This window comes from Pipistrellus kuhlii, unplaced genomic scaffold (assembly GCF_014108245.1).
Source record: "Pipistrellus kuhlii isolate mPipKuh1 unplaced genomic scaffold, mPipKuh1.p scaffold_m20_p_18, whole genome shotgun sequence".
NCBI classification, from domain to species: Eukaryota; Metazoa; Chordata; class Mammalia; order Chiroptera; family Vespertilionidae; genus Pipistrellus; species Pipistrellus kuhlii.
The window spans coordinates 3,594,377-3,619,793 of NW_023425493.1; the positions used below are offsets into that span (position 1 = coordinate 3,594,377).

The 25,417-nt window shown below is 61.7% G+C and overlaps 1 protein-coding gene across 2 annotated transcripts in view; it reads left to right on the forward strand.

The window, feature by feature from the left end:
* KIRREL1 (kirre like nephrin family adhesion molecule 1) overlaps nucleotides 1-23,012 on the forward strand; it is a 114,545-nt gene extending 91,533 nt beyond the window's left edge. The window contains exons 2-15 of one of the 2 annotated variants that reach the window (XM_036442497.2): nucleotides 892-1,041; nucleotides 2,677-2,826; nucleotides 7,808-7,965; nucleotides 9,645-9,795; nucleotides 10,809-10,914; nucleotides 11,031-11,179; nucleotides 11,395-11,522; nucleotides 12,136-12,310; nucleotides 12,522-12,622; nucleotides 16,377-16,575; nucleotides 18,482-18,589; nucleotides 18,787-18,926; nucleotides 19,667-19,744; nucleotides 21,025-23,012. In XM_036442497.2, coding sequence (XP_036298390.1) covers nucleotides 892-1,041; nucleotides 2,677-2,826; nucleotides 7,808-7,965; nucleotides 9,645-9,795; nucleotides 10,809-10,914; nucleotides 11,031-11,179; nucleotides 11,395-11,522; nucleotides 12,136-12,310; nucleotides 12,522-12,622; nucleotides 16,377-16,575; nucleotides 18,482-18,589; nucleotides 18,787-18,926; nucleotides 19,667-19,744; nucleotides 21,025-21,483 — 2,252 coding nt within the window. In that variant the 3' untranslated portion in view covers nucleotides 21,484-23,012. The remainder of the gene's footprint in view (nucleotides 1-891; nucleotides 1,042-2,676; nucleotides 2,827-7,807; nucleotides 7,966-9,644; nucleotides 9,796-10,808; nucleotides 10,915-11,030; nucleotides 11,180-11,394; nucleotides 11,523-12,135; nucleotides 12,311-12,521; nucleotides 12,623-16,376; nucleotides 16,576-18,481; nucleotides 18,590-18,786; nucleotides 18,927-19,666; nucleotides 19,745-21,024) is intronic. The other variant, XM_036442498.2, reaches the window with a different exon arrangement.
* The last annotated feature ends 2,405 nt before the right edge of the window (nucleotides 23,013-25,417 follow it).

A 25,417-nucleotide genomic window follows, 5' to 3' on the forward strand; every position in this document is an offset into this window, starting at 1 on the left:
CCACAGAGCCGGGGCCGGGCGTGTGCAGCCCCCACAGAGCCGGGCTCCGCACACAGGGCGGGGCGGGTGCCACGAAGCCGGGTCACACACAGCCACCCGGCCGCTGTGCCCACATACACCCACCTGCCCCCGAGGAGCTGCCCTCGGCACTGGCTGGGCGCACTCACAGGGAGCGGGGCCACACGGTTGCACATGCGTGTTCCCGGACCCTGGCTCACACAGGGCGTGTGCAAGCTGGGTGAATGGTGCGTTCAGGCCTCGGGACTCAGGGGGCCGCGGCGTTCTGGGCAGCGTTGGCGCGGGCTTCCTGGAGCTGGAATGTGCTTTCTGCCTCCTTTGCTCCAGCCTCTCTGCCTCCTGCCCCGCAGTGTGTGCTCAGAGGCCAAGCCCATTATAACATCAGCCTGAGAACTTAGTTATTTATTCAGTACGCCTTCATGAAGCACTGTGAGCCTGTGCTGACTGACACGGGCGCCAAGTGGGGGCAGCGGGAGAGAAGAGCCGGGGCCTGGAGCTCTGCGGCTCCGGTTCGAATCCCCGCTCTGCCTTTCATCCACTGGGCAGCCTGGGTTAGGCCTCCGTGTCCTCACCTGCCAGCTGGGAGGGTTTGGAGCCCGGCCTCCGGGCCTTTGCCATTTCCTATGGTTGCTGAGCCCTTCGGCTCCTGACACCGTTCCAGGACCGCGGAGGGAGGGAGGGAGGGATCGGGGGGAGCGTGTGACATCCTGCAGGGAAGGCGCTGGGCTGAAGTGGGCAGACGGGAGGGCCCTGGCCCAGGCCTCCTCTCTCTCCAGCCAATGCAGGGTGGAGCAGGAGCTGGAATGGCTGCCTCTGGGTGGCACCACTCTCCCCTCGCCTCTCCTTACCCGGTGCCGCCTTTGGCTTTGCCAGGGACCCAGACGCGCTTCAGCCAGGAGCCAGCCGACCAGACCGTGGTGGCCGGACAGCGGGCCGTGCTCCCCTGCGTGCTGCTCAACTACTCGGGGATCGTGCAATGGACCAAGGACGGGCTGGCGCTGGGCATGGGCCAGGGGCTCAAAGGTGAGTGGGGTCACCCAGCCAGCCCCATCCAGACCGCCCTTCCTCTGTCCCCCCTCCCCGCTCCAGACTCCGGCCGGCCTCGGCCTCCCCTCTGCTCCAGGCTCTTCCCGGGGGTGTGGCCGGGCTCTCTCCTCTCCTCCCAGCCAGCTTCGCCCAAACCCTGCTCCTCTTTGGTTCTTCCCGTGGACTCGCTCAGAAAGGCAGTGAGAGACCAAAGGAAACCGGGAGATCTTCATGCAAAAGAGGTCAGACAGACAGACACCAGGAGAGCTGCTTCAGGCAGAAGGAGGGGAAGCAGGAGGTGCTGGGGGCGTTCTCTGCAGAGCAGGAGAGAGACAGGCCAGCTTATGCCACTGGCTTTGCCCCCGCCCCCGCCCAGCAATGTCTGCTCAGAGGCTGAAAACGCACTCTAATATCAGCCTGAGCACTTGTTTATTTGTCTATTTATTCAACAAGCTTTTATTAAGCGCCCCGGAGCCAGTGCTGAAGCAAAGAGTTGGTAATAAGTTAAATAAACAGACAAACAAATAAACCAAAACGCAACCCCCTGAATTCCAAAGTCAGCCGATTCTCTGAGCGGCTGCCTGGCAGAGGAGCTGCGGGTCCAGCCCCAGGTGCTGGTGCTCTCTGCCCCCTCCTGCTGGGCGGCCTTGGCCGGCCGCCGTGTAAAATGGTGTAACAGTCCCAGGCCTGCCCGTCCGGTTAGTGCATGTGTGGGTTTCGAACCAGATGAGAATGTGCTTTGTGAAAGCACGCCGCTCATCACACAGCCGTGTGACGACCTGGGAGGGACTGTGCGTGTTCGTCATTGTCGAGGGGGGAGACGGCTGGCTGTGGGTGGGTGTTAATGCAGGTGGGAGGTTTGTGTGTATAAAGCAATCTGATTAAGGGAAGAGATAGGTCTGGTGGATCTATTGATGATAGGAAGGGAAAGAAACGGAGAGAAAGAGATCAATGGGTATGGGTGAGAAGAATCAATGGCCTCCGGACAGAGGGAGAGAGTAGGAGGGAGCTGGGGGGGGGAGGGGGGAGGTGCAGGAGGCGGGGGCAGGAGAGGGAGGGGCTGGGCAGTAGCAAAGGAGGCCAGAATCACAGAGCCTGACTCTCTGAGGCCCCCCTCCTCCCCCCCTACGGCTTCTTTAGGGAGCAGGGTCTCGGGGTTCGGGGCTCCTCAGGGAGCTGGGGGGACCTGCCCCCCCATCCCTCCCTGGGCAGGTGAGGGTGAGCTCATGTCTGTGCTGCAATGTCCCACATCCCCCCTCTCTTCCTCCTCTTTCTCTTCCCCCTCTCTTCCTTACTGCTTTCTCTTTCCTATTATCACGAGGGACCATTTTCTGCAAACTGCTTTAGAGATTTGCTCTCCTTTCCCCCACCCCCCCACCTCCCTCCCGTCTCCACCTGCCCCTCCTCCTCCTGCGTCACGGCCCCAGCCTCCCTGTGGGGGTTATGGCGTCACGGCATCCACATCCCTTTCCACTGAGGTGGGTTCTCAGGAGAGGGGGGGGGGTGGCGTGCTGGCTTGGGGTGGGGTGCGGCCCTGGGGGGGTGAGACGCGGGGGAGGAAGGATGTGTGGGGTCATTCAGGCGGCTCCCAGTGGGTGGGCTCACGCTGGGCGCCCCTCTCTGTCCCTGCAGCCTGGCCTCGGTACCGGGTCGTGGGCTCCGCGGACGCCGGGCAGTACAACCTGGAGATCACGGACGCCGAGCTGTCTGACGACGCCTCGTACGAGTGCCAGGCCACGGAGGCCGCCCTGCGCTCCCGGCGGGCCAAGCTCACTGTGCTCAGTAATGCCCTCCCTCCCTCGGTGCCCACAGCCACCCTGCCCTTCCTCTGGGCATCGCAGTCCCTCCGCTTCCCCTGCCCCACCCTCACCTCCCTTCTCCCTCTGCTCCTACCTCACGCCTGCCCCCGCCCTCTCCCCCGAGCCTTCCCTCCCATCTTCTTCTTTCAACTTCTTTTCTTCTGATTGATATATTCTTATTGATTTCAGAGAGAAAGGGAGAGGGAGAGAGGGAGAGAGAAACACCAAGGATGACTGAGAACCATGGATCAGCTGCCACCCCAGAGCCACAGCCCATGCCCCTCTGCAGCAGCTCCAGGGCCATTTCCATGCTGATGGGCCTCTCCCCACACAGGGCCAGAGTGTCCTGCTCCACTGCCGGCCTCTCTTTTTAAAAATATATATATTTATTGATTTCAGACAGGAAGGAAGAGGGAGAAAGAGAAGAATCGATGATAAGAATCATTCATTGATCAGCTGTCTCCTGCTCATTCCCTACTGGGGATTGAGCCCACAACCTGAGTATGTGGCCTTGGCCGGAATGGAACCTGGGACCCCTCAGTCCGCAGGCCGACGCTCTATCCACTGAGCCACACTGGCTGGGGCATGCCCGGCCTCTCTTTCAGGACCTCCGGCCCCACAATCTTTCTGTTCCTTCATGCTCCCTGGCTCTCCCTGGGCCTCCGCCTCGTGTTTCTGTCTCTGCCTTTCCTTCCCACCTGCCTGCGACCCTCCTATTCCTCTTTGTATTCCGCCAGCCCCTCCCTTCCTCCTGCCTCTGTTTGATCTGCCCGCTTCCCCTCCTCCCTCCTCTAACCAGAGCTCATTGAAGTGGGGAAGGCCCAGGAGGGGAGGAGGAAGGAGGCAGGTGGGAGAGGAGCGAGCTCGAACACCAGGGAGCTTTTTCCTGGGGTTAGGAGGAGGCTTGCGAATCCTTTGAGTGTGGCAGGCAGAGCCCCGGGCTGGGGTCAGGAGACCTGGGCCGTTTTCTGCACCAAAGTCAGGAGAGGTCACGACCTCTGGACAGTAGTTCTCTTTCTTTTCTTTTTTTTTAAAATATATTTTATTGATTTTTCACAGAGAGGAAGGGAGAGAGGGAGAGAGACAGAGAGCTAGAAACATCGATGAGAGAGATACACTGACGAGCTGCCTCCTGCACACCCCCCACCAGGGATGCGCCTGCAACCAGTGTACATTGCCCCTGACTGGAATCGAACCCTTCAGTCCACAGGCTGACGCTGTATCCACGGAGCCTAACTGGTCTCGGCAAGACGGTAGTTTTCTTATCGGTCCGCGCCAGGAGCTGTGAGCGTGGGTTCTGGGCGAACGGGAGAGGAAGCCCACAGCCGGGACTGCTGGCTGCAGAGGCCCTGCAGGACCAGGACAGAGGACGGTGGCAGGGGACTTGCTTTTCCTCTCTGGAGAGGACGGAGTGGGGAGAGTTCGCGAGGAGCAGGCCTGAGATTGGGGGCAGGCGTTAGTCGGCCGCCAGGGGTGGGCGTGGGAAGATGAGACGCCCTCTTCCATCCCTGGTTGGAGGGTGTGAGCCCCACGCTGGAGCAGGCATTCCAGGGGGGTTGTGGGCTTCCGTTCCCCTCTCTGACGCCTGTGTTAGGCGCTGGCACAGTGCCCCGGAGAGCCCCCGGCCCAATTAGAAGGTCTGATTACCTCCCTTCCCTTTCCCTCCCTCCCGAGCACTACAGGAATAAAGACAGACGAAGAAAGGCCAACCAAACCCCTAGACATGGCAGGGCCAGGCCTTCCCTTGGTATCCAGAGGCTTGGTTCAATCCAGGAAGGCTTCCTGGAAGAGGAGGCTATAAACGGGAGCCCTGCAGGGGGGAGCCACTTGTTAAAAAGCTTGCAAGCCAGTGAGGCACATGAGTGGGAGGGCAGGGCTGGTGCTGAGGGTGTGGACCTTTGTAGCCATCAGGGAGACTTGGGCAGGCGAGGGAAGCGGGAACAGGCCCCAGGCATAAAGGTGGAAGGTTAGTCTGACCGCTTCCTTTCCCTCCTTGTCTCTCTCCAATTCTCAAACTCCCCGCCCGCCCGGGTCTCAGGGGAGCGACGAGAAGGCAGGACATTCCTCAGGTCCTTCCCCGCTGACCTGCGCACACGCAGCTTCTGCTCCCGGCAGCCTGGGGCCCGGCCACGGGGCCGGACGGGGTCAGGTGTGGGCGGTGTCCGGTGCCCGGGACCAGCCTCCCCGCCCGGGGCTGGCTCCAGCCCCCCAGTCAGCAGCCAGGCCCCGCCGTGCTCTCTCCGCCAGCCCCATCCAGGCTGCCTCTTCACTGACGGCCTTTCCGCCTCCCGCAGCGAGGCTTTGAAAGCTGCCTTCCCCGCCCCGAAGGCAGACAGACATCATCTCCATCTGCAGATCTACCTCCTCCTCCTTCAGCGGGCCCGGCCCTCCAGCTCAGACCTCTGCTCACCTTCCCGGGCCTCCGCACCTCCTCTGTAGCTTGGGAGTCGTGGCATTTGCCATGAGAGGAGTAATGGCATACGTGTGTCATTAATGAGGGTTCATGACATCATATGCACGAGGCACTGTGACCCCTGATGAGCACTCAGTGGAGATGGCCGTGCTCCCCGGGCCGTCACATTCCTGACCTCAGACCTCACTTCCCTTCCCGCTGACAGCCCCGGGGAATAGGTGTCTGTTCTTTTGTTTCTGGTGCCCTGACCGGACTCGAACCTGCGACCCCTTTGGTGCACAGGCAATGCTCAGCCCACAGAGCCACACCAGCCAGGGCAGGACGTTCTTTTTTCAATTATACAAACAAGGAAACAGGCCACCGACACGTACACATGGATACGCAAATTTGTCACGCATCATAAAAACGTGTTCGTAAACAGTCGGGTGCTGTCTCACCGAGGGCTGATCATACACGTTTACAACCGCTTTCTCTTTGCCCCAGATTCTCAGGGGAAGGTGGGCAAGTGGCAGGTGCCAAATGGGCCATCTTCCCGAAGGGCCCCCGGTGCAGGGGGGAGGGAGAGCCGGGGGGAAGAGAAGCCGCTCACAGGAGGGGCTCCTGTGTCTGGAGTGTCCCTCACCCCCCGTCCCACAGCCCGGACGCCAGGGCCTGGCCGCAGCCAGCACCTCCCTCCGGGACATGATGGCCGGCGTGACCTGGGCGGGCCCAGGCGGAGCAGGAGACCCTGAGTGGCAGCTCTCTGTCTTCCCACTTTTCTCTTCCACCATTTCCCAATCCCCCCGCATCCGGCCTGGGGCCCGGGTACCCCGTAGAGCAAAGAGGAGAAGCCAGGCAGTCCGGGGGTGACTCGCTAGCCCCGTGGTCAGCAAACTGTGGCTCTTTGGCCCCTTGAGTGTGGCTCTTCCACAAAATACCACGGCCTGGGCCAGTCTATATTGAAGAAGTGGCGTTAGAAGAAGTTGACGTTTAAAAAGTTTGGCTTTCCAAAGAAATTTCAATCGTTGTCCTGTTGCTATTTGGCTCTGTGGACTAATGTGTTTGCGGGCCACTGGGCTACCCAGTAAAACGAACAGGTACCCCAGGTCCCCTGGGCCCCGCACAGCCCAGCCCACACCCAGGGCCCCGTGACCTCCGTGCGGCCCCAGAGCAGGTCTCTGTTGAAGAAACGGAGGCTCAGTGACTGAGGGGCTCACCCGAGATCGTGAGAGAATTCACAGAGGCGCCAGGGTCAGGACCGGGCAGCGGGTCCTCCATGCTCTCCCTCTGCCGCTCCGCATGCGCGTGGGGCAGGGCTTCTGGGACAGACTCTGCTGGAACTGCGGCCCCTCAACTTCCGTCCTGCCCAGCCCTGACTCCAAGGGCCTCCAGGGCCACTCGGGGGGTTCCCTCAGCCCCTCCGAGTCTTTCCCAGCAAACGACAAGCAAACCCTTTGCGTTTCTGGCCCCGTGAGCACCAGGTGGGCCAGAAAGGTTGTGATCAAAATGTGTCCGCCTGTCTCGTCAGTAGCGTGTACTCAGTGACTCAGGGAACGGCCGCACCCAGCTCGGGGCCGGACGCTGGAGCTGTAAGAAAAGCAGCAGCAGTCCCTGCCGCAGGGCGCAGTGGCCCGTTCACCCGAGCAGGCGGAGGGCTGTGGGGACAGTCCCCGATTGCCTGCATCTCGGTGTCTGAAGCACTTAGCGAGAGCCTGCTTCAGCACGTGCTGGGCACAGAGGCTGTGAGCATCAGTGAGACCGGCTCTGCTTTCCCGGGAATAAGAATCCTGGTGGGCGGAGTGTGGATAGTCAGCATCGGTGACCCAAGCACAGGGGCCTGGTGGGAGGGGCTCCGGGTGGCACCTCGGACCACGAGGTGGTGGTGGGGGGCAGGGGAAAGGCCTTGTGCGGCAAGAAGGAGGCAGTCAGGATGGGCAGCCCTTCAGCAGGAAGGGAAGGAGCGAGAGAAGAGGACGTGAGCAGGAGGAGCCCTGAGCAGCAGGCTGAGGTGCTGGACCTCAGGAGGGGCCCAGACTTAGGCGGGAGTGACCTGCCGGCTGTGATGAATGGGCCAGAGCCTCAGGAGCCACTGGGGACCTGCTGTAGCAGACCCCCTCCCCGCCCTGGCTGCCCCAGGGCAGAGGAACAGATAGCGGGGAGTGGACAGAAGGAAGAAAATGCAGAGATGAGAGGTGGCATCTTTCTGTGCCAGGCCACCACTACCCTTCTTTCTGCCCCCTGCCCCTCCCCCATCCATAGGAGCTGGACTCAAACCTTGAGCTAGCCCCACCCTTTCCTGACTTGAGGCCACTCCCCTCATAGTACGTAGCCTTGAGAATGGCAGATATGGTATCAGAATACCGCCCAGGCTGTAAGAATGGCTGAAGGAGGGGAGGAAGCTGTGAGCGGAGGGAGGGCCTTGGGGAAGCCACAGGAAGGCACAGGTGGAGTGACTACCGTTTGGGGGGTGCCCGTGGCACCGCCTCCCCCAGGCCGGACGCACCAGGAGAGGGATGCCTCCGGGGCAGGGCAGTGCCAGACCCTGGCCCGACGGCTCTGCTCTCTCCCGCAGTCCCCCCGGAGGACACCAGGATCGACGGGGGCCCCGTGCTTCTGCTGCAGGCGGGCATCCCCCACAACCTCACCTGCCGCGCCTTCAGTGCCAAGCCCGCGGCCACCATCACCTGGTTCCGGGACGGGGCGCAGCAGGAGGGCGCCGTGGCCAGCACGGTGAGACCCGCACGCTCCCACCCCCTCCGGGGCCTCCTCCCAGGTCACCTGTCCCTCCTCCTGGGGCTGACGCGGATGCAGACAGGGAAGGGGCCTTAAGGGTCTGTTGTTATGTTGTTATGTGATTGGGAACACAGAGGCCTGGAGAAGAGAAAGGAGCTCCCAGGTTCATGGTGCCATTCTGAGCAGAGACCACGAACGGTGGTCAGAACCGCTCCGCCAGGAGACACCCCCTCTGTGCGGGCATGTGGATGCTGGCTCTCTGTGGACAGCCATTCCGGCCCTCCCCGGAGTTTCTTGAGTTAGGTGTTCCGTCCAGCTCACAGCAAGGACGCTGACGGTCGGGGTGGGGGGGTGGAGAGCCTTGCCCCAGGTCACACAGCTGGCGTGCGGCAGAGCGGGGTTTGTGCCTGGGCCAGGCTGCGCTCTGCCTGCCCTGCCCCTCCACCTCCTGCCCAGCCTCTGGCTGGCTCAGCTGAGGAGGCAGGGTCACCCTGTCCACTTCGTGGTGAGCCTGTGGCAGAGAGAGGCAGCGAGCGACTTGCCCGGGATCACCGGGCAGAGTTCTCGGGGACCTCCTGTGCGGAGCTCCTTCTGCAGCTGCGGGCAAGCATGTGTGTGCCCAGCCCTTTGCCAGGCGGAGACACTCACCGTGTGCCTGAGTGAGACCGGCCCCAGGGCGAGCTGGGTTAGCTCCGCCCCTGACACCTTGGCCAGCTCACCTCTCCTTGGCCTCGGGCTCACCTTTTGACAAATGAGAATTTGGCCTGGGTGGTGCTTAACGCTTTCACCACCAAGAACTCTGTTCCCTTCCTCTTCCTGGGCTCCATGTTGTGAAATACTTTGGCAACCAAACAAGCTGACTTGTTAGTGGCATTTGGTCCGCCCCCCTCCTTGACATTCATGAGAGACCTGGCTCTGCCAGGCCGCACAGGCAGCCCCAGGAGAGGGGTGTGTAGCTTCGGCTCTTGGCCTGGCACGCCTTGGGCAGCCTGCAGTAGGACAGCTCCAGGGCTCTGAGCCTCAGAGTCGGTCTGATGGGTGTGAGGCTTAGGGCCTATGAGCTCATTCCCTGCCCTCAAGGGGTTCATGGATCAGCAGGAGAGACCCAACTCGGAAACACTCCGGCCCAGTGCCCAAGGGCAGGGCAGAACGTGCCCAGAGCAGCGTGCAGGACAGACTGCCTCCGGGAGGGCACAGGTTCAGGCCGGGAGAGTCCTGGGGGCTGAGGTGGCTGAGAAAGACTTAGCAGAAGAGGAGGGATAGAGCTGGACTCAGAGAATTCCAGGAATCAGGCTCCACCCCAACCGTGAGGCAGAGTGTGCAGCACACAGAATTGGCTCTGGTTAAACGATGGACCTGAGTTAGTGTGACGTGTCAATGTTGGCTGTGACACACAGATCACACTAAAGGGTCATGTTAATAACAGGGAAACAGGTGAGGAAGGAGGGCACATGGGTGTTCTCTTTCAAAAACATTTTTTTTTTTTTGGTAAATTTGAAACTTTTCTAAAAAATGAAACCTGCCAATTAAAGACAAAACGAAACCCAAGGAGAGGTGGGGGCTGGGGACGGGGTGAGCTCTAGGTTAAAGCGCCTCCAGCGGGCCGGCCCTGGGTCCGCCCTCCTGAGAGCAGGGAGGGGCTCTCAGCCTGACGCCGCCTCCCCCCGGGCCCCCAGGAGCTGCTGAAGGACGGGAAGCGGGAGACCACCGTCAGCCAGCTGCTCATCAACCCCACGGACCTGGACATCGGGCGCGTCTTCACCTGCCGCAGCGCCAACGAGGCCGTCCCCAGCGGCAGGGAGACCTCCATCGAGCTGGATGTGCACCGTGAGCTGGGGCGGGGCGGGAGGGACGGGGAGAGAGGGGAGAGCAGGGTCCGGGAGGGCAGACAGGGGAGATGTGAGCACTGCAGAGGAGTCAGCAGACTCCTCCGAGGGCCCAGGACAGGCTCACTGTCTGCCTTTGTGCCGGCTCCCTGGTGTGACCCAGGGGCGCTGGGGACTGGTGAAGAGGCATCAGCGGGGAGTCGAGCCGTTCCTGGGTCTAAACCAGAGTGTAGTTTTGGGCAATGATGTAATCTCCCCGTGCCTCAGTTTCCAATTCGGTATGCCTGCAGAAAACAAATGCAGGCCTACAGTTCCTTATCCAAAACTCCAAACTGACAGGGATTTCGGATAAGATTCGTTATCCAAAACCTCAGCCGAGGCTCTTCGCAGTCTTCAGTCGGGACAGCCACAGGTTTCGCTGCAGAGGGATTAGTGTATGTGGCCACGGGTGTTGCCGGTCCCTGCTGGAGGTCTCGCGTGGTAAACAGTCCATGCACACTGTTACCTTTCTAAGATTTGAAAAATTCTCAATTCTGAAGCACACAGTTTCAGCGGTTTCAGATGGACCTGTGCCGCTTCTCAGGGTTGTGAGCATCAAGTGAGTGTAGTGTAAGAGCTCCTAGCGTGGCGTCTGCCAGCTGGTATGTGCTCCAAAAATGACCTCTGCCCTGGGTAGGGTTGGATCTGAGCAGCAACAGAGAAATGCCCCGCCCCCAGCCCTCTTAATGAGCCAGGGGAGCCCACGCTGACATCTAGTGGCCACCGCTGGCCTTTACGCCCATTGGCTAATCAATCTGTCCCTTCGGCATCATCCTTGGTGGTCACTCCAGACGGCCCCCTCGAGTCCGCGGTGGGCTGTGGGTAAAGATGGAGACAGGGGCATTTATTGGAGCGGGTACCCTGCAAACGCAGACTCCCAGGCCACTGCGCGCGGTGCCCGAGGGGATGTGCCGGGGAGGGAAACGGAAACCTGGGAACAGAAAAGACCCTGACTTCCCGTCCCCTGCTTTGCAGACCCTCCCACGGTGACCCTGTCCATCGAGCCACAGACGGTGCAGGAGGGCGAGCGCGTTGTCTTTACGTGCCAGGCCACAGCCAACCCCGAGATCCTGGGCTACAGGTGTGCGGCGCAGGGCGTGGGCACCCGGGGCGGGCCGCGCCTCCGGGGGTGGTGAGAGGCTCCCAGCCCTAACCTCCCCCCCCCGCCCCCTCCCCCCGTGTTGTCTCTTCCCCCAGGTGGGCCAAGGGCGGCTTCTCCATCGAAGATGCCCACGAGAGTCGCTATGAGACGAATGTCGACTATTCCTTCTTCACAGAGCCTGTGTCCTGTGAGGTTTACAACAAAGTGGGCAGCACCAATGTCAGCACTTTGGTGAATGTCCACTGTGAGTGGCTGCAGGGGCAGGGGCAGGGGCAGGGGTGGGACCCGGGGCGGAGGGAGGGGCCTGAAGGGCCTGGGTGGAGCTGGGAGGCTCCATGAAGCTGAGGAGGTAGGGAAGAAACGCAGGCAGGTAGCAGGGCAGGAGAGAGGAGAGGAGGAGGCTGAGGGGAGCTGACCCCATGACACCGAGACCCTAACCACCCGCTGCCTCCACCTCAGTCGCCCCCCGGATTGTGGTTGACCCTAAACCTACGACCACGGACATTGGCTCTGACGTGACGCTCACCTGTGTCTGGGTTGGGAATCCCCCCCTCACCCTCACCTGGACCAAGAAGGACTCCAACATGGTAAGCCCCTGGCCGCCCCTCCCGGTGCTGGGAGGACAGAGCCGTCGAGGGAGGGCCGGCATGAGTTTTCAAGTTGAACTTGGGATATTTCTAAGAAATTGAGACTTAGAGGACAAGGCCAGCTCCTGCGATTACCCCCCACCCCTCCTCCAAGAACAGCTGTCGGGGTCCGGGTCAGGGGAGGGCGTGCTGGCGTGTGTGTGTGTGTGTGTGTGTGTGTGTGTGTGTGTGTGTGTGTAGGGGGAGGGCCTGAGACAGGCTCTGGGCTGGCGGGGGATGTGGTGAATGCCAAATCGGAAGGTGGGGCTGGAGAGGTCAGAGAGGGGGAAAGGCTGAATTCACAGCCCTCCAGAGACCGGCACTGAGCAGTTTGGGCAGAAGAGGGACTTCAGGGTGAAATTGTCAGGTCATCCGGGAGGCGGTCTCCTCGGTGACCTCATTCTCCGGCCACCTGCCGCCGTCCACCCGTGCGAGCTGGTGTGTTGAATGCCAGCCTGGTTAGAGCTGGGGGAGGGACCAGACTGACTCCTGGCCCCGTCTCCCGTCTGGGAACTCACCTGTGGCCCTTCCTGCTTTCTCTCCACTACATCCAATGCGGGGCCCCCGGACCTAGGGGCCCAGGCCTCCTGGCTCCCCACCCGAGGCTGCTCTCTCTGCCCAGGTCCTGAGCAACAGCAACCAGCTGCTGCTGAAGTCGGTGACCCAGGCGGACGCCGGCACCTACACCTGCCGGGCCATCGTGCCCCGCATCGGAGTGGCCGAGCGGGAGGTGCCGCTCTACGTCAACGGTGAGTGGCCCGAGGGGCGGGGCTGGGCCTGGGGGCGGGGCTGGGCCTGGGGGCGGGGCAGAGCCTGGGCCTGGGGGGGGCAGGGCCTGGGCCTGGGGGGGGCAGGGCCTGGGCCTGGGGAGGCAGGGCCTGGGCCTGGGAGGGGCAGGGCTGGGCCTGGGGGCAGGTGCTGGGAACTCCAGCGGACCCTGACTGCGCCTTCTGCTCGCAGGGCCCCCCATTATCTCCAGCGAGGCGGTGCAGTACGCCGTGCGGGGGGACGGCGGCAAGGTGGAGTGCTTCATCGGGAGCACGCCCCCCCCAGATCGCATTGTGAGTGCGGGGCGCCCCCCCGGGCGTGGGCGTGGGCAGTGGGCGCCTGCTCTCTGCTCGCTCAGTCTCCTCCGCTCTCTGTCCTGCTCCTGCTTCCCTCTGCTTCCGGTCCTCCAACTTCAGCCCCTCGGTCCCTTTCCGCGCTCTGTCCCACCACCTCTGACCTGTGTGACCCTGAGCGAATTGCTGTGCTCCTCAGTGTCACTCTAACACGGAGCACGTGACAAGCAGCAGGAGCAGCAGGGGTGGAAGGCCAGGGGGCGCCCTCGAGACGTTCACTGTCAGTTTTTAATGGATTTCAGAAAGAGAGAAGGACATGGAAACATCAACGATGAGAGAGAATCATTGATCGGTTGCCTCCTGCCCATCCCACACTAGGGATCGAGCCTGCATCTGGCATGTGCGCTGCCTGGGAATCGAACCTATAACCTGCTGGTTCATAGGTCAGTGCTCAACCACTGAGCCACTCTCCTTCCTTTCCTCCTGATCTTTCCTTGCTCCCTCCTCTTCCTCTCCCTTCAGCCCTGCCCAGCAGCTCTCCTTCCCGCCCCGGCCCACACCCGTTCCCCTCCCTTCTCCTTGGCTCTGCACCGGCTCCCGCACCACCCCCTCCTCTCTCCTCTTCCCCACACCACGAGCCATTAATTCCTGCCGTGGCCATTAACCGTCAAACCCCTCATCACATTTAATAACCATTTGGCTGCCTGCAGGGCTGCCCAGGGACACTTCATTACCACGGCTGCCGAGCCGGAGTGCTCCGCTCCCGGGGGCCGGCTCTCAGCCACACCACCCCTCACGCCCTCCTGGGGGGGGGGGACGCACGGGGCTGCCCCCGGGAGCTGGGGGGCGGCCCGGGACCCCCTCTCCTCTGGCAGCTCTTGGCCATCAGGAGCGTCTGTGGCTGCGTCTCCGCGGCAGCAGCAGGTTAGCGTGCTGCCGGGTCTGGTTAGGGTAGGACTGACGACTGGCGTATGTGGAAGAAACCTTGTTGTCCAGTCTGGTCCCCTCCCTTCCCGGTGCGGAACAGCCCGGAGAGGGGAGGGAGGCCACACCGGGACTGGAAGGGAGCCCCGTGTTCTTGACCCCCCCCCCCCCCCAGGGCTTTATCTACAACATCAGGGGTTCCCAAATGGTGCACCCACGTCGCACACCACAGGGGACCCATATAAACACAGGTTCGCGCTGGCTGGCGGCTCAGTCGGGTGGAGCGTTGGCCCGCACACCAAGAGTTTACGGGTTCGCCCTAACCGGTTTGGCTCAGTGGATAGAGCGTCAGCCTGCGGACTGAAGGGTCCTGGGTTCGATTCCGGCCAAGGGTACAGGCCTGGGTTGCAGGCACATCCCAGTAGGGAGTGCGCAGGAGTCAGCCGATCCATGGTTCTCTCTCATCATTGATGTTTCTAACTCTCTCTCTCTCCCTCTCCCTTCCTCTCTGTAAAAAAATCAATAAAATATATTAAAAAAATAAAAAAAGAATTTACGGGTTTGGCCGGGACTGGTTTGGCTCAGTGGATAGAGCGTCGGCCTGCGGACTGAAGGGTCCCAGGTTCGATTCCCGGCAGGGGCATGTACCTTGGTTGCGGGCACGTCCCCAGCGGGGGCTGTGCAAGAGGCAGCTGATCGATGATTCTCTCTCATCGATGTTTCTAACTCTCTATCCTTCTCTCTTCCTCTCTGTGAAAAATCAATAAAAAAAATATTAAAAAAAAAAAAAAAAGAATTTACCAGTTTGATCCCTGGTAGGGACACATGGGAGGCAACCGATCGAAGTTTCTCTCTCTCACCAGTGTTTCTCTCTCTCTTCCTCCCTCTCTAAGAATCCATGAACAGATTCCTGGGTGAGGATAAAAAAGGGGGGGGGGGTCCTATTTAGGAGATAAGTCCCAGAAACGGGCATTTTGAAGGGCGTCCCTGGCTATGTCTGAGTGCCTCTGGCGTACGCCTGTCGTGTGTCCGAGTGCCTCTGGCGTGCGCCTGTCGTGTGTCCCAGTGCCCCTGGCGTACGCCTGTCGTATGTCTGAGTGCCTCTGGGGTACGCCTGTCATGTGTCTGAGTGCCCCTGGCGTACGCCTGTCATGTGTCCGAGTGCCTCTGGCGTACGTCTCTCATGTGTCTGAGTGCCTCTGGTGTGCGCCTGTCGTGTGTCCGAGTGCCTCTGGCGTGCGCCTGTCGTGTGTCCCAGTGCCCCTGGCGTACGCCTGTCGTATGTCCGAGTGCCCCTGGCGTGCACCTGTCGTATGTCCGAGTGCCCCTGGCGTGCACCTGTCGTATGTCCGAGTGCCCCTGGCGTACGTCTGTCATGTGTCCGAGTGCCCCTGGCATACGCCTGTCGTATGTCCGAGTGCCTCTGGCGTGCACCTGTCATGTGTCCGAGTGCCTCTGGCGTACGCCTGTCGTGTGTCCCAGTGCCCCTGGCATGCACCTGTCGTGTGTCCGAGTGCCCCTGGCGTACGCCTGTCGTGTGTCTGAGTGCCTCTGGCGTGCGCCTGTCATGTGTCCGAGTGCCTCTGGCGTACGCCTGTCATGTGTCCCAGTGCCTCTGGCCTACGCCTGTCATGTGTCCGAGTGCCCCTGGCGTACGCCTGTCGTGTGTCCGAGTGCCTCTGGCGTGCGCCTGTCATGTGTCCGAGTGCCTCTGGCGTGCGCCTGTCATGTGTCCGAGTGCCCCTGCCGTACGCCTGTCGTGTGTCTGAGTGCCTCTGGCATGCACCTGTCATGTGTCCGAGTGCCCCTGCCGTGCGCCTGTCGTGTGTCCGAGTGCCTCTGGCGTGCACCTGTCGTGTGTCCGAGTGCCCCTGCCGTACGCCTGTCGTGTGTCTGAGTGCCTCTGGCGTGCGCCTGTCATGTGTCCGAGTGCCTCTGGCGTGCGCCTGTCATGTGTCCGAGTGCCTCTGGCATGCACCTGTCGTGTGTCCGAGTGCCCCTGCCGTACGCCTGTTGTGTGTCTGAGTGCCTCTGGCGTGCGCCTGTCATGTGTCCGAGTGCCTCTGGCGTGCGCCTGTCATCTGTCTGAGTGCCCTGGCGTACGCCTGTCATGTGTCCGAGTGCCTCTGGTGTACGCCTGTTGTATGTCTGAGTGCCTCTGGCGTGCGCCTGTCATGTGTCCGGGTGCCTCTGGCGTACGCCTGTCGTGTGTCCGAGTGCCTCTGGCGTGCGCCTGTCATGTGTCCGGGTGCCTCTGGCGTGCGCCTGTCATGTGTCCGAGTGCCCCTGGCGTACGCCTGTCATCTGTCTTGAGTGCCCTGGCGTACGCCTGTTGTATGTCCGAGTGCCTCTGGCGTGCGCCTGTCGTGTGTCCGAGTGCCCCTGGCGTACGCCTGTCGTGTGTCCGAGTGCCTCTGGCGTACGCCTGTCATGTGTCTGAGTGCCTCTGGCGTACGCCTGTCGTATGTCCGAGTGCCCCTGGCGTGCGCCTGTCGTGTGTCCGAGTGCCTCTGGCGTACGCCTGTCATGTGTCTGAGTGCCTCTGGCGTGCGCCTGTCGTGTGTCCGAGTGCCCCTGGCGTACGCCTGTCGTGTGTCCGAGTGCCTCTGGCGTGCGCCTGTCGTGTGTCCCAGTGCCTCTGGCGTGCGCCTGTCGTGTGTGGGAGCCGCTGCTTCTCCTGACTGGGGGCTCCGTGCCCAGGTCTGAGGCGGAGGGTGAGTGACCAGGCTTGCTGCAGGGTGTGTGGGGCCGGGCACTCTGGGCACAGACCTGCGGAAGGGTGAGGTGTTCCTCCCTCCCGCCCCGCTCACCCCTGCCCTCCCCACGGCAGGCGTGGGCCTGGAAGGAGAACTTCCTGGAGGTGGGCACCCTGGAGCGCTACACAGTGGAGAGGACCAACTCGGGCAGCGGCGTGCTGTCCACGCTCACCATCAACAACGTCATGGAGGCCGACTTCCAGACCCACTACAACTGCACGGCCTGGAACAGCTTCGGCCCGGGCACCGCCATCATCCAGCTGGAGGAGCTAGGTGACGCCTGGGGGCCCCGCTCCCTCCTCTCTCCGGGGCTGGACTCGGGGGGGACCCCGGCCTGGGCCTCCCCACCGGAAGCTGGCCTATTGCTCCGCGGGGGAACCACTGACTTTCTGAGACGTTTGTTGTGCGTCTGTTACATGCCAGGCCCTGTGCGAGGGGCTGCAGGGACCCATGTGCACGTGGTCCTTGCCCTCGGGACCCAGGTTAGTGGAAGGGCTTAGCCGGTGGCAGCAAATGGCTTCAGCTGGAGAGATGGCGAGTGATCTGTGAAAGGAAGCGGCCTGCCTCACTGGGAGGGTGTGAGGGTTACCCGAGAGCATTCATTAAATGCCTGGCACATGATGGAGGCCAGGGAGTTTGGGTTCCTCACCTCTTCAAGGATCCTTGGTGTGGTGGGAGGCACCTCGCCCCCCTACCCTCCCACCCCCTGAGGCACTTCTAGTTTAACAACAGCAGGCGTTGCCTTTGCCTTTTTTGGAAGTTTCCACGTCTGAAGAGGGAAAAGGCTTTTATATATGTACTAGAGGCCCGGTGCACAAAATTCGTGCATGGGCTTGGGGTGGGGTGTCCCTTAGCCCAACCTGCACCCTCTCCAATCTGAGGCCCCTTGAGGGATGTCCGACTGCCCATTTAAGCCCAATCCCACCAGGATTCATAGTCCAGGACTGCTAGCTCCCAACCGCTCACCTTTCTGCCTGCCTGATGGACCCTAACCTCTTGTGCCTGTCAGCCTGATCATCCCTTAACCACTCCCTTACCAGCCTGATCAACGCCTAACTGCTCCTCTGCCAGCCCAGTCACCCCTAACTGCCTTCTCCTATAGGCCAGGTCCCCCTTAACTGCCCTCCCCTGCAGGCCTGATTGCCCCCAACTGCCCTCCCTTGCAGGCCTGGTCACTGTCAACTGCCCTCCCCTGCGGCCATCTTGTACTGGCCATCTTGTGTCCACATAGGGGAGGCCATCTTTGACTACATGGGGATGGCCATTGTGTGTGTGTGTGTGTGTGTGCGCGCGCGCACGTGCGTGTGTTGGAGTGATGGTCAATTTGCATGTTACTCTTTTATTAGATAGGACTAGAGGCTTGATGCATGAGATTCCTGCAAGGGGCTCGGCCCCAGTGCAGGCCTCTGCCTCGGCCCCCCAGCATTGCCAAAGCTTTGTCTGGGAAGTCGTCTGGTCTAATTAGCATATTACTCTTATTATTTTTTTACATATAAACATACACAACACACACCCACACACACCTATATATAACTAGCCATTTGATATGGGAGATGGGAATAACGGGATCCATCAGTTCTCGGCTGAGAGTGCCCGCCAGGCGGTGGTGGAGGAAGAGAGTAGGGAGTAAGGCAGAGCTCCTGGAGCCAGGCTCTGAAGGGGAGGGGCCGTGACCCACCCAGGACTTCCGGGAGGGGAGAGAGCTGGCGTCGGAGACCCAGGTGCTTCTCGGCCCTGGGGGCGGGGAGCCGAGGTGGGCTGTTGGGGTTCTGGTGGGTGGGTGGGTGCCCAGGGGGCCGTCACGGTGCTGAGGTGGCAAAGAGGTCGGAACACACGCAGCCGATGGGAGAGTTTAGAGACGGCTGACCTCACACCAGGGCTCATAGGAAGCTGGGACAGGAGAGGGACAGACAGACCGCCAAGGCCAGAGTTGGGGGGATGCCCCAGCAGCTGGGATACGGTATCACCACGCCCTCCACTCTGATCAGGCGTAAGCTCCGGCCCAAACCCACACACAATGCAGGCCTTCCCCTACCATCCCGCCTTGTCCTAAAGCAACCCGAGCACAACCGGGGGGCGGGGGGGACTGCGGCTGTGGCCGGCCTGGGCCTCGGCCAGCACAGAGCTCAGAGCCCGGGAGGCGGGGCGCCGTCCTGACCCCTCTCCTTCCCGGCTGCAGAGGTGCTGCCTGTGGGCATCATCGCGGGAGCCACCATCGGGGCCGGCATCCTGCTCACCTTCTCCCTCATCGCCCTTGTGTTCTTCCTCTACCGGCGGCGCAAAGGCAGTGAGTATGGCCGTGGGCACGGCCTGCCCGCCCGCCCGGCTCCGGCGGCCGACCTCGCTCCCAGGGGCCCCGGCTCCGGCGGCCGGCCTCGCTCCCAGGGGCCCGGAGGTGGCCATTGTGCTTCCCAGCCAAGGCGGGTCTGGGAACCAGCCCTGCGGGGCTGGCAGCGAGCGCCCAGGCCATCTCCCTTGTCCCAGGTCGCAAGGACGTGACCCTCAGGAAGCTGGACATCAAGGTGGAGACCGTGAACCGGGAGCCGCTCACCATGCACTCTGACCGGGAGGATGACACCGCCAGCGTCTCCACGGCCACCCGCGTCATGAAAGCCATCTACTCAGTAAGGGGCCCGCCCTGCCCTGGCCCCCTCCCTCCCTTCGTTCTCCAATAACCACTGTCCCTGGCTCCTCCTTTGGTCAGCTGGCCTTGGTCCGCACACACGCATATGCACACATGTTTACAACATGCTTACATACACCTGCATACATGCTCACACGCCCTCCAGGCGGATTTCCCGCCAGCAGAGGCTGGGCAGGTGGGCCGCCCCTAGACTTCCTTTGCCCCATCCTTTTTTTTTTTTTTTTTTAAATGTGTTTTATTGATCTTTTTATAGAGAGGAAGGGAGAGGGATAGAGAGCTAGAAACATTGATGAGAAACATCGACCAGCTGCCTTCTGCACACCCCCGCCCCCCATTGGGGATGTGCCTGCAACCAAGGTACATGCCCTTGACAGGAATCGAACCTGGGACCTTTCAGTCCGCAGGCCGACGCTCTATCCACTGAGCCAAACCGGTTTCGGCTGCCCCATCCTTTCCCTGCAGAGTCAGAACTGGAAACCCCTGGGATTTTTCACATCCCACTGCCTCACGGCTGGATCCCTGAGAGGGGCAAAGGCCCGGCCCTGGTCACGTGGTGTGTCAGGGGCAGAACTGTGCTAGGGCCAGGGACTGGCTTCTCCCCACCACAGCCTCAAGCCCACCCAGGACCCGGCCTTTCCCACTGAGGGTGGCCTCGGTGTGGGGAGCGGTGCGTGGGGGTAAGAGCAGACTCCTAAGGCCCACACTCCTGCTGCTCTGCAGTCCTTCAAGGACGACGTGGACTTGAAGCAGGACCTGCGCTGTGACACCCTCGACACCCGGGAGGAGTATGAAATGAAGGTGGGAAGGGGGAAGGGGCCGGCCCGAGGGCTGGGGGCAGAGGGGGTGGGGGGTGTCATAGGGTCCTGGGTGCTGAGGATGGGAAGGAGGGCAGGTCGGGAGGGAGGGGCAGAGGGGGGTGGGGGGTGTCATAGGGTCCTGGGTGCTGAGGATGGGAAGGAGGGCAGGTCGGGGAGGGAGGGGCAGAGGGGGGTAGGGGGGGGTGTCATAGGGTCCTGGGTGCTGAGGAATTGAAGGAGGCAGGTCGGGAGGGAGGGGCAGAGGGGCGTAGGGGGGGCTGTCATAGGGTCCTGGGTGCTGAGGATGGGAAGGAGGGCAGGTCGGGGAGGGAGGGGCAGAGGGGGGGAGGGGGGGGTGTCATAGGGTCCTGGGTGCTGAGGAATTGAAGGAGGCAGGTCGGGAGGGAGGGGCAGAGGGGCGTAGGGGGGGCTGTCATAGGGTCCTGGGTGCTGAGGATGGGAAGGAGGGCAGGTCGGGGAGGGTGGGGCAGAGGGGGTGGGGGGTGTCATAGGGTCCTGGGTGCTGAGGATGGGAAGGAGGGCAGGTCGGGGAGGGTGGGGCAGAGGGGGTGGGGGGTGTCATAGGGTCCTGGGTGCTGAGGATGGGAAGGAGGGCAGGTCGGGAGGGAGGGGCAGAGGGGGGTAGGGGGGGGGCTGTTATAGGGTCCTGGGTGCTGAGGATGGGAAGGAGGGCAGGTCGGGGAGGGAAGGGCAGAGGAGGGTAGGGGGGGGCTGTTATAGGGTCCTGGGTGCTGAGGATGGGAAGGAGGGCAGGTCGGGAGGGAGGGGCAGAGGGGGGTAGGGGGGGCTGTTATAGGGTCCTGGGTGCTGAGGAAGGGAAGGAGGGCAGGTCAGGAGGGAGGGGGTGGGGGGTAGGGTCCTGGGTGCTGAGGATGAGGGCAGGTCGGGAGGGAGGGGGTGGGGGGTAGGGTCCTGGGTGCTGAGGATGAGAAGGAGGGCAGGTCGGGGAGGGAGGGGCAGAGGGAGGTTGAGGGGGGGGGTGTTATAGGGTCCTAGGTGCTGAGGATGGGAAGGAGGGCAGGTCGGGAGGGAGGGGCAGAGGGGGTGGGGGGTGTCATAGGGTCCTGGGTGCTGAGGATGAGGGCAGGTCGGGAGGGAGGGGACGGCTAGGAGGCCTGAAGGAGCCAAGGAGGCAGGAGGTATTTGCTGGGACCACAGGGGCGAGCCCAGGAAGCCCCGAGGGTGGCCACGGCGAGGTTGGACCCCGCCACCAGGGGGCGCGGACTCACCCGCCCCTCTTTCCCCCCCCCCCCCCCCCAGGACCCCACCAACGGCTACTACAACGTGCGCGCCCACGAGGACCGGCCGGCCTCGCGCACGGTGCTCTACGCCGACTACCGCGCGCCCGGGCCCGCGCGCTTCGACGGCCGCCCGGCCTCGCGCCTCTCGCACTCGAGCGGCTACGCGCAGCTCAGCTCCTACGGCCGCGCGCCCGCCGCCGACTTCCCCGAGCCCGCGCCCGCCGCGCCCGCCGCCGACACGGCCAGCCAGCTGTCCTACGACAACTACGACAAGTTCGGCGCCCACCCGTTCCCCGGGGCCGCGGGCTACCCCACCTACCGGCTGGGCTACCCGCAGGCGCCCGCCGGCCTGGAGCGGACCCCCTTCGAGGCCTACGACCCCATCGGCAAGTTCGCCACGGCCACGCGCTTCTCCTACACGTCGCAGCACTCGGACTTCGGGCAGCGCTTCCAGCAGCGCATGCAGACGCACGTGTAGCCGGCAGGGGGCGCTCTGCGGGCGGAGGGCAGCTCTGCGGGCGGCAGGGGGCGCTCTGCGGACAGAGGAGGAGCGGGCCCCCTGATATTCAGGGGCGCTGCTTGCCCGCAGCTCCTGTCCCCAACCAACCAACCTCCCTCCTTCCGCCCTGGCAGGTGGGGGGACAGGTCTCCCCCCGAAACATCCACCTGAGGTGCTTGCTCTGTGCTGCCCAGCCTCCTGGGCCTGCCCTTCCCTCCTCCGCGGGAGGGTGGGGCTGGGAAGGGGAAGGTCGTGGAGAGCAGAGGGGGCGCTTTTTGGCATTCCTGTCCCGCCCCCCTGGTCTCCCAGGACGGGGCTGGGGGTTCGTGTGGGAGGGGGTCGGCTCTGGCCTAGGGGGCCGCATGCAGTCTAGGGGTGAGTGTTGGCGCTGGCACATAGAGGTGGACACAGGCTGGCCTGGCCGGTCCTCTGTCATCTGCATTCGTACCCCGGTGTATCCCCTTCCTTCCTCGGGACTGCAGAAGGTCCTGGGGTTTATTGGACCTTGGCCTAGGGAACAGCCCTGGCACTGAGTTCAAATCCAGCCCTCCTCCAGGGAGATGAAAATGCCCGCCCTCCTGGCTGCCTGCTACGGATGCCCGTCTGTCAGTCTGCAGAGGGACCAGGCTGCCCCCCTTACCTTCTCTGTGCGGGGCTAGCCAGACATGTCAGGGGTCATGGTGGAAGAAGGAAAGGCCAGGAACCACGTCCTGACTCACCAGCAAGATGACTGTATGTGACCCAGCCGTTTGCAGAAGCCACGCTAGGGGTGCCCACCCAAGCCTTTCTCTCCCCAGGCTGCCCCCCTTCCTGCCTGGGGAGGTGTGGGTGAGAGGGGAGGAGTCTTATAGGCTATTTTTTCAAAGAAAAAACAAAACAAAAAACCCTCCCCAATAACAATAAACATCTCATTTGGGGGAAAAAAAGGTAACAGTAAAGCTGTAAGGATTCCCCCGCCCAAATACCAGTCCCAGGGGGAAGGAGAGGGCACCTGCCCGTCACCAGCTTCCTGGCACCGTCCACTACTCTGTCTCCGAGCCTGTCTCTGAACACCCGGCGGTGAGGCCAGTCTGCGGACGGGCTGACAGGCTTAGGGAGGGGACCCGGCTCTCAGACACCCTGCACCACCCCAAGCCCACCACGGCCTAGAGGCCACCTTCTGAGGGGGGTGAGATGCGCTCTTCACACGGGTTTTGCTTAAGCGTCTTTCCCCCCCTCTTGGATCCATCCTGTTCCTCCGCTTCGCAGTGCCTTGCGCTCAGGTTGGCCGGCCCTGTGTGGGAGGCTTGCGGGGAGCGGGCATTCTGAGCCCCAGACACTGTCAAGCGTTGCAGGTTTTCGGGAACAGGGGCCAGGGGGCTGGTAGGAGGAAGGGAAGACTGGGTAAGGTGGTCCAGAGGGCACTGCAGGCGGCCGCGGCCCAGGCTGATACCCACACATGCACACGCTCGGTCCCCATGGCTTTCAGCCACCACCTGCTAACCAAAGAGAACCAGCACTCCAAAGAACCCCGGGGGGGCCTCCGCCTCCCTAGAGCGGGGCCTGGAGTGCACCCCCAGCGCGCTCAGCCCCGAAGACCCAGGCGGGGCCTCCTGTGGCCCCCAGGATGCACCCCGGCTTTCTCGTGGTCGCCATTCGCGATCCAGTTCGCTTTCGTGAGTGCCGGGCCACGGGCCATCGGCACCTTTGGGTGGGTCTGCGGGGTGACACGCCTGGCCTCCCAGCTACCTCTGCCCTCCAGGCGTGGCCGGAGCCCCAGGGACCTGCCCTTTGGGAAGTGTCCAGGCTCCTACCCATGCCCATCCCCGGGAGCCGACCCCTCCCTGCATGGTCCGCGTAGGCAGGCTCAGCGAGGAGGCCTGTTAAGGATGCGGGTTCCTCTGCAGATTCATGCATCTTGGTGATTTTCACAGAATCCAAACGTCATGGGTAACTGTTAAACATCGGGAATACTCCACAAGGCGGTTTTGTTTGGGGTTTGGTCAGATTCTCCTCTTTCCCTCTTTTTGGTTGCAGTGTGGGGCCCATTCTGTTGAAACGATGGAGAGGAGGGGGCCAAGGTCACTAGGTCACTGTCAGCTGGCACTGAGGGGCCATTCGTCCTCTGAGGCCTGACACAGTTGCTGAACCTTCCCTAGGGCCTCCTGGGTGCCAAGCAAGAGGCCTTTTCCTGCCCAGCAACCGCTTACAAGGGGAAGCCTCAGGCTGAGGGGTGGGTACAGGGGGCGAGGCCTGAGGTCAGCTGACCCCTCTGACGGGGCCTGTGGGAAGGGCATGTGGGTCCAGCACGTCTGACACATTCTGGGTTTGGAAGTGGTCCTTGGGCTGCTGGGTGAGCCAGGGTTCCTTTGCGGAGGGCCTCGCCTGCATCCCCAATCCTGGACCCCTCAGCCCACCCACAGAGTTTGCATTAAGCAAAAACCCTAAATCGGGAAGGAAAGTGGCCATGGGTTAGGGCGGTGCTGTTTTGCTGGGGATGAAATGGTTGGTTTGACCACTGTCTCCAGCCGCTGTGTCTTCTCACCCAGCATCATGAGGCAGCCTATCTGCCCCCAGACCCTCTCGTTACCCAGACGGCAATCCTGGGCTCCTTCAAATGGAATCAGGTGGTTTGTCACTATAGGGTAAGGTGACCAGACATCCCAGTTCTGGCGGGACAGTCCCAATTTTTAACAACTTGTCCCACGCGTTTTAAAAAAGTTTTGCAAAAATCGGGACTTTTTTTAAAGGGATGCAAGACAAAATGTTCAAAATCAGGACATCTGGTCACCTTACTATAGGGTATGAAAAAAATGATAAAACCCAGACCCCAGCTGGACTGACCTGGCTCAGTCACTGCCTCTCTGCTGTGTGGGCAATGTCCCCATGGCTACACTGCCCAGGCCAGCCCGGCCCCAGAGCCCAGCCTCTCTGCCGCTTCGGTGCTGTGTGTGCCGGCCAGGTGACCGCCCCGGCCACGGTGGGGCCAGCGAGGAAGCAATCACAGAACTCCAGTGCTCAGGCCCAGGGGTGCCATTGGGAAGGCATTTATTTTTGTGAAGAGGCTATAAAATTGGCATGTAACTATCCCATTCCCTTTGCTCTGTCTCTCCCTCCCCAGCTCCTCCCCTTCTCTCATCTGGAGGCCAGCCTCCTGGAAGGCCTGGCCTTGATCAGCTTGTCCTGACCTTTCACCTCTAGCCTCGAGGAGAGGACAGAAAGGCACAGCTTGGGAGACGGAGGGGAGGCAGAATCCCATTTTCCTGCATCACTGTGAGGGCCGGGTCCTGCTCCCGGAGGAATATTTGCTGCGCGTAGTGGGGGTACCAGCACGAGCCTGCTCTTAAAAACAACTCCGTTTGCATGTAACTCACTCATTCCTGCCCATCTCCTGCCCCTGCTGGCTTCTGAGGGCCCCAGCCAGTGGTCTTGTCAAGTGTGGGTGGGCTATGGCTCCTTTGGGAGCTTCTGATCTTGAGATGCTGCCCCTGCGAACACCCCAGCTTGGACGAGAGCAGCCATGGTGCAGCGCAGCCAAACGCCACTCACTTGCTAGCAATAGTGACTTGGAAGATCTGGCTGCTGCCGATTTCTCCAGAAAGAGGCGCAGGGCTCCCTGTGGTCTCATTTTCTACCCCAACCGTTCTCGGGATTGCAACCTCCATTTCTGGCTCCAAACGAATTCCCCCCACACGAACCCCAATACTAAATGGATCCACGATGATTAAAAGAAGAGAGAAAAAATATTTTTGTTAGGACAGACCATCGTAGATTTTTAGCAATGTGTATCTGTGTGTCCTTCACGACTTTTCCTATTCTGCCTTTTTTTCATTTTCCTTTTTTAAAAAATATTATGTACTATATTTTTAGTCTCAAACACACTATATATTATATATATTTAATTTTTATATATAAATATAAATGTTCTAAAAAG